The sequence below is a fragment of the Saccoglossus kowalevskii genome, chromosome 5 (genome assembly GCF_978046115.1).
Source record: "Saccoglossus kowalevskii chromosome 5, keSacKowa6.1, whole genome shotgun sequence".
Classification (NCBI taxonomy): Eukaryota; Metazoa; Hemichordata; class Enteropneusta; family Harrimaniidae; genus Saccoglossus; species Saccoglossus kowalevskii.
The window spans coordinates 18873955-18892461 of record NC_140645.1 but is presented as its reverse complement, the minus strand read 5'-3'; the positions used below and the strand labels follow the sequence as shown (position 1 = coordinate 18892461).

General features: G+C 34.5%; 2 protein-coding genes across 4 annotated transcripts in view; one reads left to right on the top strand and one right to left on the bottom strand.

Moving 5' to 3' along the window:
- LOC100373872 (nephrin-like) overlaps positions 1-8672 on the bottom strand; it is a 69356-nt gene extending 60684 nt beyond the window's left edge. For all 3 annotated transcript variants that reach the window (XM_085499195.1, XM_078011371.2, XM_085499196.1), the window contains exon 1: positions 8522-8672. In XM_085499195.1, the coding sequence (XP_085355321.1) occupies positions 8522-8588 (67 nt within the window). In that variant the 5' untranslated portion in view covers positions 8589-8672. The remainder of the gene's footprint in view (positions 1-8521) is intronic.
- Positions 8673-9120: 448 nt separating this feature from the next.
- LOC100374027 (uncharacterized) overlaps positions 9121-18507 on the top strand; it is a 31749-nt gene continuing 22362 nt past the window's right edge. Inside the window, exon 1 of the mRNA XM_006819580.3 lies at positions 9121-9294. Coding sequence (XP_006819643.1) covers positions 9249-9294 — 46 coding nt within the window. The 5' untranslated portion in view covers positions 9121-9248. The remainder of the gene's footprint in view (positions 9295-18507) is intronic.

Here is an 18507-nt window from a genome sequence, read left to right as displayed (position 1 = left end):
TGTTTCTCATCTGTGCGAGACTTCGGTACTCTGATCATGATACTCCCACGAAAATGCAACTTGGATTTGTTATGCGGCGAGCGGTAAAAAAGTGAAGATAAAAATAATTTGCTTTAGTAAGTTTTTGCACTCGCAATTTGGCGGGCGAGAGAAATTACGCTGAAATAAAATTTAATTTTTAATTCATTTTCGGCTACTGTTCATTCAACGGGTTCGCGAAACAAGGGATAATAAAAGTCTGGCCTAATATTATCAGATTGAATTACCAGGATTTACAGACAAATGTTGGGAAAAAAGTTTTGACCCTAATTTTCAAGTGCTCTCACTCGCTCTTGTGAAATCCACCCTAAATTAAAAATGTTCATGATGAGAAGACAATAGATGAGCTTACGCTGTTACCATAGAAACTTGCACACGCTGGTGTAAAAGTGTTCCAATTTCGTCTGCTAACTGTAACAAAACAAGTAACTGCCATCTAATGGTTGGACAACGATACAGTTGGTCATGTGTGTTTCATACTATCCAGGTTTCTGATCTACTTAAGTTTTCAGGGATTTTATTTTTGCTCCATTTCTTTTGTGCAATTTGAATTGAATGAAAACAAATTTCATCTGTTGAATATGTACGCTTTGCCTTTTGAAAATGTCCGGGGAGTGAAAAATAGCTGTCCTAACGGCACTAACGCAAAAGTGATTTTGACGTGTTTAAAAAATAATTTTACATTTGTAAAATAAAAAAAATAAAATAAATAAAATTATGCTTAATTTTGCTTGCTAGCATTTAAAGGGATGGTCTGAAAATGATAGTAATTGTTATGCAGTTACCGGTAGTTACGAAGTGCATCAATGGTCAAAATAAACCAGTATACAACAAATGTAATTTTTGCTTGTGTACTTTTCTATTAGAGATGCAATTATAATAAAGGAAATACGGTAAGTGTAGAATTCTTCTAAAAGTAATCGTAATGTTCTTTTTGCTGAAGACAATGTTCTGTCTAATAAAATGATGACATCATCATCAAAGCAACAGTGAAAAATTATCAGCCATGAAAATATAATACAGGTAAAAGTCGGCAAGCTTGGACTTAACAATGGCCGCCATATACAGGAAATTATGTACATGTAGTATATATGAAAGCGTTTTTTTTGAAACTTGCTGGGTATTTTTGCTATTTAAACTTAACAGACCTTGAAGGGAGATAATTCTACTGAGAGAGCAATGCCAGTAATTACCAGAGTGGTAATTTTGTACAGGGTTGATTACTGTGAGTGGACATTCAGTAAATATACTTATATGCCGCTACATCATATTAGAAAACAAATTGGACGCAAATTCACATAACCATTTTAAAGTGTTTTAATGCTATGCGGTTTAAGATTCAGAATCTAATTTTGAAACACTTTCATCATGGTTGAAACTGTTGTCGCCTTCCACAAACTAGTACTTGTACTTGTATTTGAATAATAAACATTCAACAAAACTTTGATCAAACCATATATCGGTAATCCATGGTGTTATTAAAACTCCATGGGTAATCTATATAAGACTGTCTGTTTGGTTTAGAAATAATTTAGGAAAATTACAGGAAAGTTCAAATATTTGTTGTTATCTAGGGGAGAGAATAAAATTTGGGAGTTAAACCGGATTACCATAATCTTATACCAGTATATTTATTGGGCAATTCACAAAGTATGGTAAATGCCGATTTTCAATTTTTGAGAGGAAAAAAGGAGCAAATAAATCTAAACAAACATACAGGATGACTCCATGTACTTGAAGATCATTTTCAGCCTTGAAGAATATGCAAATTAGTCACCCTATGAATTATGGGAGATTACATTGTTCAACTCTCAGTTGATCTCATATTAATACATCAAGTTCATATTTTATTATTCTTAAAATTTGAGATTTATTTTGCCAGTCAGAAATTCTTCTGCAAAACATTTGTAAAAACTTGTTATTGCTTTCAGGTTGAAACCAGAATTAAGAAACTTATGCATAGTTGACACTGGTTTGCAACACTTGGAATGCCTTTTGCACATACATTTTTGCACAATTTTCGACAATTTGTTTAATTTTTTTAGGTCTAATGAACATAATGTCCTGTTGGCTACAAATCCTGATCAAATTTTTTCCCAAATATAGAAAAAAAATTATGTAATTAATTTATTTCTGCAAGGTAAAGACAGTTGACTCCCGTGTTATCTAGAGCAGACAGAAGTTATAATGAATAAAATTATTTTTATGTCAATTTTTATAGCACTTATTCATACTAGACTATATCTGGTTACCGTTGTCCAATTTTAGTGGAATGGTTCGTCTGCAGTGAGTCAGTGACCTTTTTGTACCCAGTCAGAACAGTATTGAAGTAAAAATCTCACGTGAAACAGATTACTTTCTTGGGTTACAACTAATTTGAAATATGCATGTACCGTACACTGTGTAGTCTCTGGTTACGTTCTTAACTTAACCAGCGCTACATCAGGTGTGCATAATCTATAAGTTCACAAGAGTTCGTGCAAACCTTAAAAAAAAAAAAAAGAGGGGAATTCTGTGTTTCTTTTTTGTCGAGTCTCTACTGAGCCAGAAAAGTAGGGACCAGAATGGCGTGACTCCTCAGTAACAATACTCGGTAACAATAAGCGGCGAACATCTCTGTACTTGTCCTAGCTTTGCCGCCATGTTATTAACCATGGGGGTTTTTAAACTGGATCATTTCCCAAGGCGTACATCGCACACGCCTGTCTCCCGTACGACCCGTAGGCGTAAATTCGCTTCTTTCCATGACATTTACAGCCATCGTCTGTCACGAAGCACTTTTAGCAGGTGTTCTCTGCCTTCTCAGTATATTTGACCTTTGACCCTCAAAACAAAGTGCTGTATACAGTACTACATTAATTTCACTCCATGTTAAGATACAAGATGGATAAATCATTTTAAAAATGGAGGGGGGGGGAGATGTGATAACAGAATCACTATATTACAAACTGAAAGGGAACACTGGCCCAGTTTTTTCACATTTACTACACCCCCACATACCACACTACAGTAACAACAATGCAACACCCCTTTTGATCAAAAACTAAAAGCAATATCTGAAACTGTCTGTATGGTCTAAAATGATGATGAAATTTAGTGAAAATTTAACAAAATTTGAAAATATTTGTACGGAATTTCAAGCAGGAAAAAATATCTAGTACACATGCTTTTCCTTCTGAAAGTCAAGTTTTCTTTCTATAAAAACCATGGGAAAGATTGGTCTAACAATTACCAGTAAAATTTCTCAAGACAACCCTAGACCTTTGAAATAAGAAATAATTTCCAAGATAATTTAAGGTACAAAATGGTCAGAGCACCAAAATATGTTTTTTTAATACATGACATTTTCCAGGCCGTACATTGTACGTTCATGACTATGCAGTTGTAACACAGGGCAACAAAATCATGTATCTGCCGTGATGTTGCATTTCAAAGAAATAAAAAAAAATTTCTCTCCTTTGGTTATGCTAAAAATAATAGTAATGAACCCAAAAAAATTTCCATGAGATGGCAAAAGACAGAATGGATATAACAATATCAGTTTTTGTTGTTTTGCTGCGTAGCAATAAGAGGAGCGAGTTACTATTATCGTGAACCTTACAACAAAACATCATGTCAAACTATACAGTCATACAGAAAGAGTTTTCTTTCAAAAGCACATAATTTATTGCTCACTCCCCTGGGATGTGTTCCCTTAACAATTTTGACTATTCTGGTCAATAATTTACTAGTCTTGGGGCCAGGGGACCAGCGTAGGAGTCAAACGTTACTTTTTTTTTCATACATCTGTTTGTACGCTGTTCAGGAGGTACATGACTAACGGAAAACAAACGTAAAAATTGTTGAAATACGAACAATTTTAACATCAAGAATAAGCCACAAGAGTTGAAGTACACAAATAAAAAATAGTATCAGGTGGTACATAAGGTAAACCTTTCGCCCATTTTATTGCAAACAAACATGTCGCCGAGTGCAGGTTGCTCCTTTCTCAGGCGGCCATTTTGAATTGAAATTGGTCAAGTTATTAGAATAACGTACAGTTGAGCCTTATTATTCAATCTTTCATTTCAGTTTTCGAAATAGTCCGTCAACATTGCTGATATTTTAGGTTTCGGAACAAGATTGATTATAAAACTGAAAAACATTGCAGACTTCAATAAATATAATAATACAGACATGATAGCCTCCGATAAAACAACAGACGTCAATAAAACCGCGACAGCAAACATACAACCCAAATTAGCAATCAAGTTCAATTTCACGAACTTAATTCCAGTAAAGGCACGTTTATATTATATTAGGCAGGGATTTGAAATTTCCTGTGCGTAAATAAACTGACAGTAAAAATCCAATTTCTCAACATTAATGCGAATACAGGTCAACGGGAGCGCCCTGCTGTAAAGCTCATTAGAGCTCCCAATTACCTGCGTTACCAGGTAATATCGGACCTATTGAGAAGCGCAAAGTACATACGGTGCGATACAATGGAGTCAATGTCATTACAAACACTGAATGATATCGATAGCGATTACCAATCGAGTTGATCACTCAGCTATTTAGTTTTAGCATACAGGTGAAGCCTAAAAAGTTATAAGCATGCATTTTCTGTAAGAATCAAGGGAAATTCTCAAAATAACAATGAACATGGCTGTAATGAAGTAGAAGCATGACCCCCCCCCCCCTCTTCCTCTAAGCTTTAGTTTCTATTCTATTTGCTTGGTGAAGTAAAATGGGTTTCCAAGTGCATTTCCATCATTGCGGTAACTAATTATTTAGGCTCCAGTGTCTAAGCCTTGCATTTTCACTCTTCTTGTTTTGATGGATAGAATCTCCATGCAATGACATCCTTTCAACAAACAATTCTCTAAGTATTTTCACACTGACTTGTTTTCAGTCTACTTTCTCAAAGTTTCCCAATCCAAAGCCATCATTACATTATACGTTACTGTTTGTGTAAATCTAAAACTTATTTTTAAAGTTTGTTTTAAAGTACGATTACATCATTTCAGCACAAAAAACTACAGGCCTAATAGGAACACCAGAAAGTTTATCGATGCAATTTCTGCAGCTTTTTTTCCAATATAAGCACACACAATTTTTCACCTAAAAATAAACATTCTCATAAACTGACAGATTTAATATAACTGCAATCCCTCAAATATATCATGTGATATTTCTGTTTTGTTTGTTGATAAACTATTCCTTTTTGAACCCAAAATTTATTTGCGTGCTATTTCAAATTGTCTTTGTTGGTTTTATTAAGTACAGCATTTTTAATCCAAATAAAAGGATGGTTAGCAAAACCAGCAGAATTCAGCAAATTTACATTCTTCAACTTACAACCACGTTAATCTTAGACAAAATCTTTCTGCTTTCGTAATTTACATATATTCACATGGAAGTTAATCAAACTGCAGAAAATCACTTCCAGTTCACTAGTTCTGTCACTCATAAAATTAATATCATTTTATCAAAGACAACAAGGTCACTGACTACCAGCATGATGACTTTGACTGACTGCGGTGACTGTGAAGTTCGTCAGAAATAGATTTCAATAGATACTACATGCAGTATGGACAGGGGGTGTAATTAAATCTGCCTTAGTTGTGATCCTTGATGATTTAAATAAAAATAATGTTTATTTAGCGATTATTTAAAATATCACAGGATCAGATTTATATATTTTATTATTAAGTTATATACGACTGAAGCGCGAGATGCATGAAGCGCAGATAGGGGTTAAATCAGTACGCGTCTAATACGACAAAATTAATTCAGTGTCAGCTGGGTGAACTTAAATGTGTACGAATAATTTCTGGGGTCAGCCTGATGTCACTAATTCGAAAATGATTATTTATTTCGTCATCTCATTATTTATATTTTCTCGTAACAAGAGAAGGAAATTCAAGACTCGTAGCAGTCAAAGAAAAATTGGAGAAGCTTAGCTGATTGTTTGGATTTTTGTATTTGACCGATACAGAATTAATATTCAGGCTTAAACAATATCGAAGGGAGGGGCAATCGGACTTAAATACCATAAAATCCTGTAATTTATGGGGATTTGGACTTTCCCTTCTGCATGACTAGATAAAATAATGGAAACAATACAACACACTGGTATTTAGCAAGAATACGTCAAATGCCAGGCGGCCTGGTGAAAAAAACCACATCAGTGAGCAAGCTTTACAAGTCCATATTCACACCTGCTGCAACCAAATAATGGACGCAGAGAAGTGGCAACGACACCTCCCGTATAATCACAATGCTCCACCTTCCACTCACTGAGAACAAATTCCCAACTGAAGAAGGGTCTGAACAGAAAAATGGAGTTACCGCTACTGCACTCACAGCACAGAACCACTGCTATTATTAACATGCAGTTCTGTGTAAGGTAGAAAGTTAACTAGCCGCTACTCATAATCAGTGCTTGTTTCAGATATTTCATAATTGTTGGTTTAATGTTTTTGAGATAAAATACTTTTGTAACACACAATTAATGTTGACCATATTTTGTAAGGTATCAATTCTAAACCATCCGTTTTCTATGTATGTAAATATGTACACTCAAAAAGAGTATCAATAATGACAAATAATTTTAAAACTAAACATCAGCATATAATGCATGATAGAAGCTAACTCATAAATAAAGAATTCATACTTGAGTATCTTTTAATATTTTTGTTTTGTTTTTCAAAACTATAAATCTTTATTTTAAAAACAAGAGTTAGGCAAAGAAGAATTGTTTCTGCTCCAAACCATGGAATTTTTTTACTACAAGCCGTAGGTCTCGGGTAGGCCTGTGAATAAATCATCTAACTTTGACTCAAGAGGATGTCTGATTTTTATCAACAATAAAAACTCACCTTGGTCCAGCAGGAAATTGTGAGTTTTATGTTTTGAAAGTGAGATAATAAAAAAAAAAAACTTCCAACTGAATAAACTGGGAAAAAAATCAATTGGAAAGTTCAACTCTGGTTTCTTATTTTAGTCAAACAAACAATATAATCCACTCCAAAATACAAAAAAACAAAAATCCTAGAAAGAGACTCCATCAGATTTCCTTCCATCAATAATAAATTTATGTTTTACTTTTCACTCTACATACTCGGACTCACCGCATCACATATTGTAATGATGTATACGTAAATTACAAGAGATTCACTTTTATTTAAACATGTCGAGTGTGTTTATAGTGAAAACATGTTCTGGCGGAAAGGTGGTGATGTGTCCACCCAATAAACCCATGCAGATGATACATTGCTATTGTTTCGTAGTGTTTATATTTGAGTCATTTTCCAGGATGCTTTAGAAGGACATCGCGTTTTACTGCCAACAACTAATTTGTTATTTTTTTACGACCACTCGAAAAATCTAAAGGTTGTATTTGTAAAACCGGACACTGGCCCGGGAGCGTTCTTGGTTGGTGATATTTGTAATATTTGAAAACTTAACACAGTCAGTTTCGAACGTAACAGTAACAATCGCAAGGAAAACTAGACCTCTTATTTACCGTGGAACTGCAACTGACATAATAAGTTTCGTGGTTTGATTTCACAAACGCTGTGGTCGTTGTTTTGTTTTTTTCATTTCGCCCAGGGTCTCCATCAATTGCTCCACTTTGCAGTTAATCCTATGTAAAATGGTCTATACCGATTTCTTTGGACGCTTTTTGTAAGCAGTATTCAAATATATCAATGCCTTGTAGATTATGTTATTGGCTGGTGAGTTATTGTTTGAAACATTTGAGGTAATTTCGATCAGCAGTTAAATGTGTAGATTTTCAGTTCTTAGTAACTCGTATGGGTACAATGACTCAGACATGTTTTACCGTAACGTTTGTTCACCCACACACCTTTTCTTAAAACGCGCCGAATGTTTGAGTGGCATTGGGAGAGAACTCTGCGAACGTGAAGTTGCCTGCCAATGTAAACACTAATCAGACTTCAGTGATCGCCGAAACGCATAATCAACAAGTTTGTAAAGGTGGGTTTGGGCCGCTCATCGAAAATCCCATTAAACCGAGAGAAACTAAAATAAAAGAAATCCTTGAACAAACGTAACTGATAAAAGCATTAGAAGCCGATGATCTATCTGTCAATGGCTCTGTGGTATACCGTATTGATGGATTAACAATTGTTACCAATTCTCGAAACAGTCGGTGGTGTTTTGTTGTATTATGATCTGTTGATCACACCTTCGTCAAGTGAAACCAACACCACTACAGTGTATGGTGGTATCCATGATACGATCGAGACAGAAACAGCTTGATTAAAGTACTTGACAGGGGTAAGGAGCCATCTCCAAACAGAATATGGACATATTTCGTGGTTTATCAGTGGTTATTGACTACGTTTTGTTTGTAAGCGTTTGCATATGGACCAATATATCGTATAATCGAACGTGCAATTGTGCCGACTTGAATGGGGAAGATACTCGCATCAGGAATGAAAAATAATCTGAAAATCGTGCCTTAAAGACTTACCTGAAAATGCAGAAATGATAAATCCTATAGTTAAAATATTGCACCTGGACACCGATAACGAGTCCATCTTTCGGTATATTCACGTTGAGGCTACCGATCGGAAGTTTTACTCAACCACATCAACACTCAGTAACTGTCTGAACTAATCAACTACGAAACCTCCATGTCGGAAGCCTTTATACTCGGGTCCCCACTTCCGCATTCGCCGCACGCCTACAATGTGGCGTGTACGTCCGCACATCGAGGTAAAGTAGTTCTATACGTTTTTGCAGTTTTAAGCACACTCCGTGCAAAATAACGCATGAAGTTAACTTACACGCTGATATATTATTATTTAGTACTAATTTCTGTTGCGTAAATCATTAATTTCGCTATGATTATGGATATTATTAATATTCAGTCCTTCTGAATACGTAATGAGACAATCGTGCTAATTAACATAATATATACAGTTGACCTCATCTAATTTGAATATGTAATGAGCAGATGATTGACACTGGTGGCGCTTGTTTATTTACCAATACTTTACATGACAATCACCACCAAGTCCAGTTTTCAAACAAAACGATCTGTCGTACATCAGCTCTGTAGGGCGCCCTGTACGTCCGTTGCGTCGCGTGCTTCGGTGTTTTCATCACTTTTTGGGTGACTACAAGAAAGGCGACACAGCTGTGATTGAGATCATTTCTCGAGTTGATCGTCGGAGAGGCGACATATCGCGCTGACCATGGAGCTACTCCAGTTGCTTATACTATCGCTGCTAATGTTCTACGGTAAGTAACTAGGACAGTCGGCGTCGATCAATATCGCGCTGGTTTTTTTCCCACTTTATGGTTCCCTACGCTGCATTTGTTGTAGTGTCACCTGGTCGCATTCGCGACCATTGCTTCCATTTCACCGATCATCCATGACTATAGTGCGGTACACACATTTCCTAACTTTTCGTCCCAGTGTCCACGATTCCTGTCCCAACTTCACCTTCGGTGGTACGTTTGTCCGTTTCTGAGTGATAGGTCATACTTAGCGCCAACGTATATTTGTTGTACATGCTTGTATGTACACACAGTCTAAATAATGTTCATCGGCACCGGAGGAGGTCAGGTCGGTGGACATCATATGGCCGATTGCCGCTGAATCAAAGTATTCACTTTGTCGCAGTGACCCGGGTTTCCACAACACTAGGAAACTAATAACCGGGCTGTGTTAACATGTCCCCCGAGGACCACTACCGATGAAAAGCGAATACACAGACGCAACATCGACTGCAAAAAAACGTCGACATTGTGCCCTGGTACTAGTAGTGGTACTACTATCAAACCATGTGTAACTCTAAACCGTTATCGGAAATCTTGTGGGTCAGACTTCACGATTTGTTATGGAGTTCTCTCAGACCGTATCGTCGAGGTGTTCTGCCCCAAGCACATATAATTATAAAAACCGTAGAGGTGAAACAAACAGACATTTTAAACGACGCGAAACGATAAGTAGTCGTACACTACAACTAGAACCAAGTTTTCTTTCACTATGTTAGCTTTCTGAATATGCTAAACGGTTTGTTTTAATTGAATTTGTCCTTTTGTCAACCTTTTTCTAAAAACAGTTGTACTGTTGCTAATTACCCTTTTTCTTGTAAGAGTAAGCGAAAACGTTATCGCACCGACTAACGTCTGGCGGCCTAGTTCACAACTTCCACTTCAGGGCGACATTTTTGATGCCGGCAGTTGATACATATTCCGACGTCGTTCACCCAATTCTTCGTTATTTACGTGACGATTTTACGACTCAAAATAAAGACTGCTGTACTTGCCAAAAAAGAGAGATTTACGACCGAAAACGTAATCGACTGCAATCTCTCTTACTTCATGCTTGACGAGGTAAGCCATTGTTATTTAATCGATGCGCGTTTGCCAAGTAGATGCTAAACTTTTCAACTTTAGTTTTACGTTTTCTGCATTGCATCAAGTTCAACAGGTACATCGAAACAATTTCGCGGGTCGTTTATTTTCGGTAAAAAAAAACTAAAATGTTCCACTGATATCAAACATTCCATCATTGCTGTGACCTATCCGATAAGTGAAAGAAACCAACAAGGATTGAACCGCATCTGACCTCTTATGCGTTCGACATACAATCGTCATTTCGCCGTCTTTGTAGCTTTTTCTCACGTTACCGTTGTCGTGGAAATCAATGAGTTCGCCGAGATCTACCTAGTGCCAATAATAAAGACCAAAGCAAGGAAGCAATTTCACGCTCTTTGCATAGTAGACTTGGTTTTGTATAGCATATTCGAACAAAAAACAGTTCGATTACATGAACGGTAATCAGTCACCCAATGTCCGAAAAGTTAAGCAACTTCATATGCCTATTGTCGTCGGAGAGTGGAATGTGTCATGAAATACTATAATATTTTTGCTGACAATATCAGGGTAAATAATCACTGGATTTTGTATTTTCACTGATTCAGTTCCCTTACAAGATTAAATTCCATTAAGAATAGCAGATTTATTATATATTTTCAACTATAATAATAATAATAATTATTAGTTTCACCGTGAAATCCAGCTGAAGATTATTATTTTTAAAATTTCTATTTATACAAGATTTTCTCCCGCTGCTGATTCAAAAAAGAATTATTTTTTTTTAAAAAAAAAAGAAACAATCGTAAAGTAATGAATCCTAAACAACCACAATATTTCCTGCTTGAATTACGTGAAGCTTTACGTTTTAGTAAACATGCATTTCCATGAGGTAGGCGTCGTTGAGATATTTTCGAGTGCAAATGAACGAGGAGAGGAAGTGTTCTTCCTAAATATTTATCCTCCCTACCTACCTGTTCGAGTACTACCGAATTCCTCGTCTGTATCTGCTTGTGCTAGCTTGAGAAACTGAAAAAATGTTGGTAACAATGAAGTGGCAATTCTTCGGGTCATTTGCGTAACCTGTATGAATTTCTGTCACAAGACGTGTACTGTATTCAGATTTGTTATCGTTAGATAACCGTCTGTATTTACTTTACTCTAGTGCCAACGTACTTCAAAGGGGTAGTACGTACGCAACTTCAAAACTCACTGTAAACAAATTACCATTTTTTTTTCAAATTTTCCTTTTTATAGCTTATGGTTTAGCTTCATATCATGAAATATTGTAGAATACTTTATTTTCGCTTGGAATTTATTTTCGCTATTTTTGCTGAAGGGATGATTCCGTGAAAATAAAATACGGCTAATATACTTTTTTTTCTATATTTCACATTAAACTCATCAATAATCAGTGAAAATAAAGTCCATACAAAACGCCCCAAAAGCTTTTTCAGTGAATATTAATTCCAGCGAGAATAAAGTATTCCACAGTATTGTTGTAGTGTAAATTTCAGGAAGTATGATTTTTACAAATGCCAATGTACCCTCTGAAATCTAGTTAGGTCAGATTGCTGAGGAGAGGGTAACCGGTACACAGAAAAAAAACAAAAAAACAACAGATGGTGTGGGATGTAGATGATTAGTAATGATGCAAACAAAAATGTTGCAGCCTTTGATTTCCGGAATTTTCACACATATTTTGTTCATACATGTGAATAATTTTACCCAAATTACAAATTTCTCATTTTTTTTGAAGATAAATTTTCAATGTATGATTTTCTATTCTGGAAACTTCTTAGCTGTGTGATTGGTTATTAAATTTGTGAGTGTTTCAATTTATCCATTTATTCGGGTATCCCACCTGTTGCACATAGTACAGTCTGTCTTAATAGTATATTTAGTTTTAGTTGTTTTAAATTTTATTCATAGTTCATGTTTTCTCAATTTATTTCTCAATAATTCATTATTGATATTTATTTACGGCATGTCATCTGAAAGTCTTAATTCGTGTCATTAAATGATTTTAAATGTGTTTCGACAAAGATAGATGAAAATGTCAACAAAGTATTCATAAATATTCTTTTTTGGCGACTAAATTTTTTATAATAATGAATATTAGATTATGTTATTTGAAAGTAAATATAGTAATTAATGCACCCATAAAGTGAATTCTAATGTTAATCTGAATAGGAAGATAATTTCATCAAATATTATTAAACATTACAAGATCACCAAGGAAGAATTAACTTCACCAATGCGTGACATGACGAAAATTAATAAACTATTACATCATTTGAAAATGCACGGTTTAAAAAAATTATCTCTAAGCTGTTGATACTGAGTAACCTCGTTATAACTTTTCGTTTTCGTTATGTATAAACCAGTCCTAACAACAATGGTGCAGTCCGAGTTTGTTGTTTGAAAAAACAACACTGAGGTCTTGCCGATAAACCTGATAAAAGCGCAACCATGCCTTCTCTGGTCTTCATCGCTTGTAATGGTGATTGAATAAGAGCATCTCTTTGTATGTTTTTTTTTTAGAGAGATCAAAAGAGAACAATAGACAAATAAATAAACAGACAAGGTGAAAAAAAGAATCAGGCTGGGGGGAGTGTGTAGTCACGTTCGCTTTCAATTTCTAGCGTCTAGGTAGAAAAAAAGTACTGAGGGGATTTCAAGTGGTGTTCACGATATTAATCAAGGGCGTATGGGTGGCTGTGAAAGTCAATACCAATGGCTGGTTGAAAGGCATATATTGTCTGAACAGACTCAATGAGTTTAAGAGAGAGGTCTTTTTATGGCTGACTTGATCAAAGGGACCTGAATGTTGTACTCACAATAGACTTCATATTGTTAGGCTGTGTTTACCCTCCCTCCCTCCCTTTCTTTCATGCGCCCTGTTTTTCTGTGCTGTACCAAATTTATTTCCTTGAAAAAAAAAAAAAAACTTTAGTAAAATTATTTTCGCAACTTTATTCCAGAATTTTTTCTTCTTCGATATGGAGTACTGCTTTATATTTGCAATTGCCTGATTTGGTGCAATTAAATGGAATTCATTTCAATGAAATTTACATAGTAATAGGCTCATTGGATTTGTCGGCTTTGAACAGCTTTTAGTTTTGGGTAAAGTCATGCCTAAAACTCTTTTGTCGTTCCAGAGAATGTTTTTTCAAGTTGGGACAACGAGTAGTGCAAAATACTGGTGTCAATCATTCATACGAACAAGAGTTAAAATGGCGTCTGTTGGTGTGAATTATCAGCGGCCTTAAAGATTAAGTATAAAAATTAGTAGTTCTTGTGGACGAATACTGGCCGTAATGATCATAGCGAAACATCAACATCGTAAATTGATTTTATAAAATTTTCTTTCTCCTTTTCTGTAGTCAGTTGAATTTTGACCGTTTCGTAATCTAATTTTAGTGTCAACCGCCAATTTGTTGGTAAAACGTTTCAAATAAAGGATAAAAAAAACACACCTTGACACTGTTAGAATCGGTAATCTGTTCCAATTTGTATATGTACTCACTGATCGTGGCGAAACCTTGTAACTTTGCTTGGTTTTGTGTATTGACAAAAGTACAGTGAAAGCAATTACATACCACAAGAATCGAATGAAAAGAAAAGGTCGCCAGGAAACAAGCTAACAGGCTGTTGAAATGCGATACTTCTTTTTTTGTTGAGTTCACTTTTTTGAATTTCAAAAGAAAGGTATTTTTTTTTTTTTCATTAGAAATTAAACATGTTTTGCCCCTAAATTGTGTGCAGTTTGTTAGCAAGTACGAAAACATGTACTCGTAAGTCAGGTAAATCACAAAATCTTATATAGAAATTGTCACCGCGGTCATATCGGTAAAGACAAATAGTCACATGACTCAATGTAGAATAGGTATTACAACATTGAACTATTAAAAAAAAAATCAAGTTCAAATTCAAATCATTTGTTTTTTGCAGATGTTCAGATTGCTTCTTTCATGCGTTACGCAAGATTTCGCATTGAACTGAAAATCGTCATAATGATGCAGTTCGAAAGTCATAAAAGTAAAAAGTTCACCACCATCCCAACATCCACAAATTCACAACCATCCTAAGAAACTCAACATCAACATACACATTTACAGTCGTTCATTTCCTCGAAGGTCGGCGTTGATATGTAATACGTAAAATGATATCTCTGTAAATTTAAATCGGATGAGGATTTCTGCAATACCTTCAGGCTAATCCAGTAAGATTATCAGAACTTCTAAATTAATCATATATTTTGACGAAATCTGGAGAATATATATGTATGAAAAAAAAGTAAGTTTAAAAAAGAAAAGATGAAAATAATCAAGAAAAAAACACATTTCTTTTTGCATTGTGTTACAAGGTGGGGTGGATTGTTTTAGTGTACATAAATACTATATTTTACACTATGTGTTTTAATATACCGTATATCTCATGGGACCCATATAAAATGCGACATAACAACCACTATCCTGTAGTTTTTAATGTAGATTATTTTTTAGGAGAAAAAATTAGAATTTTGAACAGATTTTTTGGCCAGGTGGCTTCTACTGCTTGTTCTTGTAGGCTATTTAGGAAACGGTTTTCATCAATCACTCACGCTTAATTCATCCAGTATTTATAAACGTACTAAAATATTATACTTTTAATTGCCTTTATCGAATTACAAAATAATATTACAAATGACTTGCGTTAATTATTAAAACACTAAAATATTTTCTTTTTTTCACCAAAAAAAAAAAATAGCAAAATAAAATGGAATTTATATGTTTGATTTAAGAATAAAAATATGTTATATCATAAACATATTTATTGTTTTGACACGATTACACAACATGTGCAATGTTATTTACTGTATTCTATTATTGTAGGTTCTTTCGCAATTCAAAATCAATATTGTCGCAGTGTATTTTTTTTTTTTTGAGTATTTTGTTAAAGATTTTAACTAAATGTTGCATGCTTATTAATTGATAATATTCTCTGTTTTCCGATTAATTTTTGAAAAGAATAAAACTACCTAATTAATTTGCTGTGGTGATGATTAAAATTGTTGATAAAATGACTAGATCATTGATAAGTCAGGGGTGAAGGCAGTATAAAGACAGATTCAAACAAGACTCCACGTTTCCCCATGTTTGAAATAACTGAAATGCACACTCAGTCTTTGTCGATGTAGCTCAGTCGATAATTTGAGATTATTTGGGTATAAAAGCAGTCTGTGTGTCTATTATCATTATTAGCGTTTTGTTGGTTCTTACTGGTTTATGATCGATATACGTTCTATGTGTTGTGGAACAGTGCAAAGGGGTCATTCCTCGCCCAGGGTGAGAGTGCCTGGGAATCGGGTGTGGTGGTTGAATAAAGCCACGAGCTACGAGTAATGGATACAACCTTGGGTGTATTAAGGTTGACATCCACAGGTGTCTGTGTTCAACCCTGTCTGAGTAATGATGGGATAGAGCTTAATGCCATTATGATAGAAAGAGGGTCTCAAAGCAGTCTTACATACATACGCACCTACTCGTGCTTATTTGCGCATACAAAAAAAGTCTAGGCAGACAACAGTGACAATCGATGTCGAAGTTTGTGAAAATTTAACAGAAAATAATACTCTGCTTGATAAACAGGTCTTTTTATACATCTTAAAAAAATGATAATATCTGAAAAGTAATTACAATCAAAATTAACCTGTTATGATCAAAACAGCATTTTAAAATGGGGTAAAACCTGATACAAAAAAAAACACAGGTAATATGATCTGTTAAAAAAGGCTTCAACCAAACACAATAAAAACATCTGTAAGTATATAAATCATTTTTCAACAAAACAAAAGAAAATTATTTTATTTTTTTTGAGCGTTATAATTCAATACTTGTCAGTTATTTGGTTTTGTACATTTAAAAAAAATGATTTGTCAAGCATTCGTTTCCTACAATGACCTGTACTTGATTTGAAGCAAAATATGGTAGATATTTTATTTGCTGTTTTGTTGCTGCGAGTAATCTGATTTTGAATTGACTGACATCTTTGAAATCAGCGTATTTCCTTTGACAAGATCAATAAGCTGGTGCTTAGTGTTTCACCATGACCTTACCCTCACAATTGTCATTTTGTATTGGTATTCAAATATTTGTTAATTATTTTTCTGGAATGTATCAGTTTTGAGTTGCATATTTTATCTAAAAAAAAAAAAAAATTTAGAACTTTTTTTCAGTCTTCAATGTTTCAATTTACCGGTGTATATATGCCATGAAATTAGAACATTTTTGAGTTATGAACAAAAAAAACAAAAAAAACAAAAAAATGCTTTTCAGTCTCAATTTTTAATAGCATTCACTTTATAATTTTATTTTACAATGACAGTGCTAATTTAATTCTTAGTCATTGAAAAGAATTTTCCGAGCTAAAAACTCTGGGTTCCAAATTGTTCAACGTCATTGTCGACTTCTGTCAGTTTTCACAATGTAAAATCGCTATAACATCTGTCTGTTTTGAATAAATGTCAAAATACAAATCCGCCAGTAATAGCAAATATTGTTAATTTGCCACAAAACGACATTCTAACTTGACAGATGATGAATTTTTGAACCTTTTTTATTGCTGACTTTATCAGGAATAAATTATTGAATCTAAATATCTTAAATATGAATATTTTTTACACTGGCAGAGATTTATTCAGATTGTATGACTTCAGAGGAATCTTAGTTACGGTGTGGATTGTTCGACCAGGCCGGATGAGATAGAACACTGAATTAAAATAATATTATTATTATTATAGAAAGGTGGCCATACATCCCTGTTACATATTCCCTGTAAACATGTGGCAAAGTGAACATGCAATTTTTCAAATACGTATAATCAAGTGGGACAGAGGATGAGGGAAGTGTCCCTTAGCACAGAAATATATTTAAAATAACAATCTTTTTGAAGAAAAATCTTTGGCTGGATCGAGGAATCATTTTATTGGTGTTGATCATGAATTGATAGTATTATCTTGGCAGATTATGTTTTCCTGAAGGCAATTAAATATCGTCATGAGCTGACCAATGCTTACATCGATATAACCAGTGTGTTTGAGCCTGAGGGATAGTGTGGATGATGAAATGTGTGAATATACACATCTGGAAGATTAAACAGATTTTTGTATCAGTATTAACATGCAGTCTGAACATGGTAAAAATGGCCAGAATGAACAGCAATCTTGAAAAAGTTAGTTTCAATAAACCAAACCTGTTGCACACAATCCTGTCAATCAAATTTATTCTCAAATGCATTTAGACTATTGGCTCTGTCTCTAACAGAAGTGCACTTTAAACCTTTTCGCTACTGGACTTTCTAACCCAAATTTTTCTGCACTTTTTTCTTCTATTCTTCAATATTTCTGGAAATGAACCGTAATTTTGGAGCAAACAGACCAAATTTGAGTCAATCGATGGTTTTTACTCAAAAAATTTGTTATTTTTGTTTCAATCTTCTCAAGGAAAGTGCAGACTATAACTGGGACTATTTTGTAAATTTGTATAAATTAAGAGAACTGGTAGTGAATAGAAACAAAAATTGCATTTACCTGCATGTCTTACATTTGTATCATTTGGCCAGAGATATGGTTCCATCATTTACATAAGCATATGCACTACTAATAGAGCAACTATGGTATATCGTGTTTTGCATAAAATACTAATTACTGTGGTGAAAAAATGTCTGTCTCGTTGCTAAATATTTGTACTGGCTACAGTAGCGATCGTGATTGTGTTAAGTGGGGTTTTGTAAATTCATATTCAAATTTAACAAACCTGGATTACAATTACTGTAAAATCTGTATTAGAAGCTGCGGCTTCTATTAAAATTGGTATAAAGCAACAGAGGGGATGCGGCTTATATTAGAGCATCTACACATATGAGAAATGATGAATTTTTGGTTCTCAATTGTACAAAAAGAATGGGTGCGACTTATATTAGGGATGCGGCTTCTAATACAGATTTTACGGTACTTAAATTTCATATCAATCTTTTGGTGCAGGTATCTAAAACAGAAAAGGGTAGGGGTAACAGACTTATTTGGTTGGGCTTGTTATTTATCCAAGGGAAAATACCAATGAATTTTTTTTTTTTCAGAATTGTCGG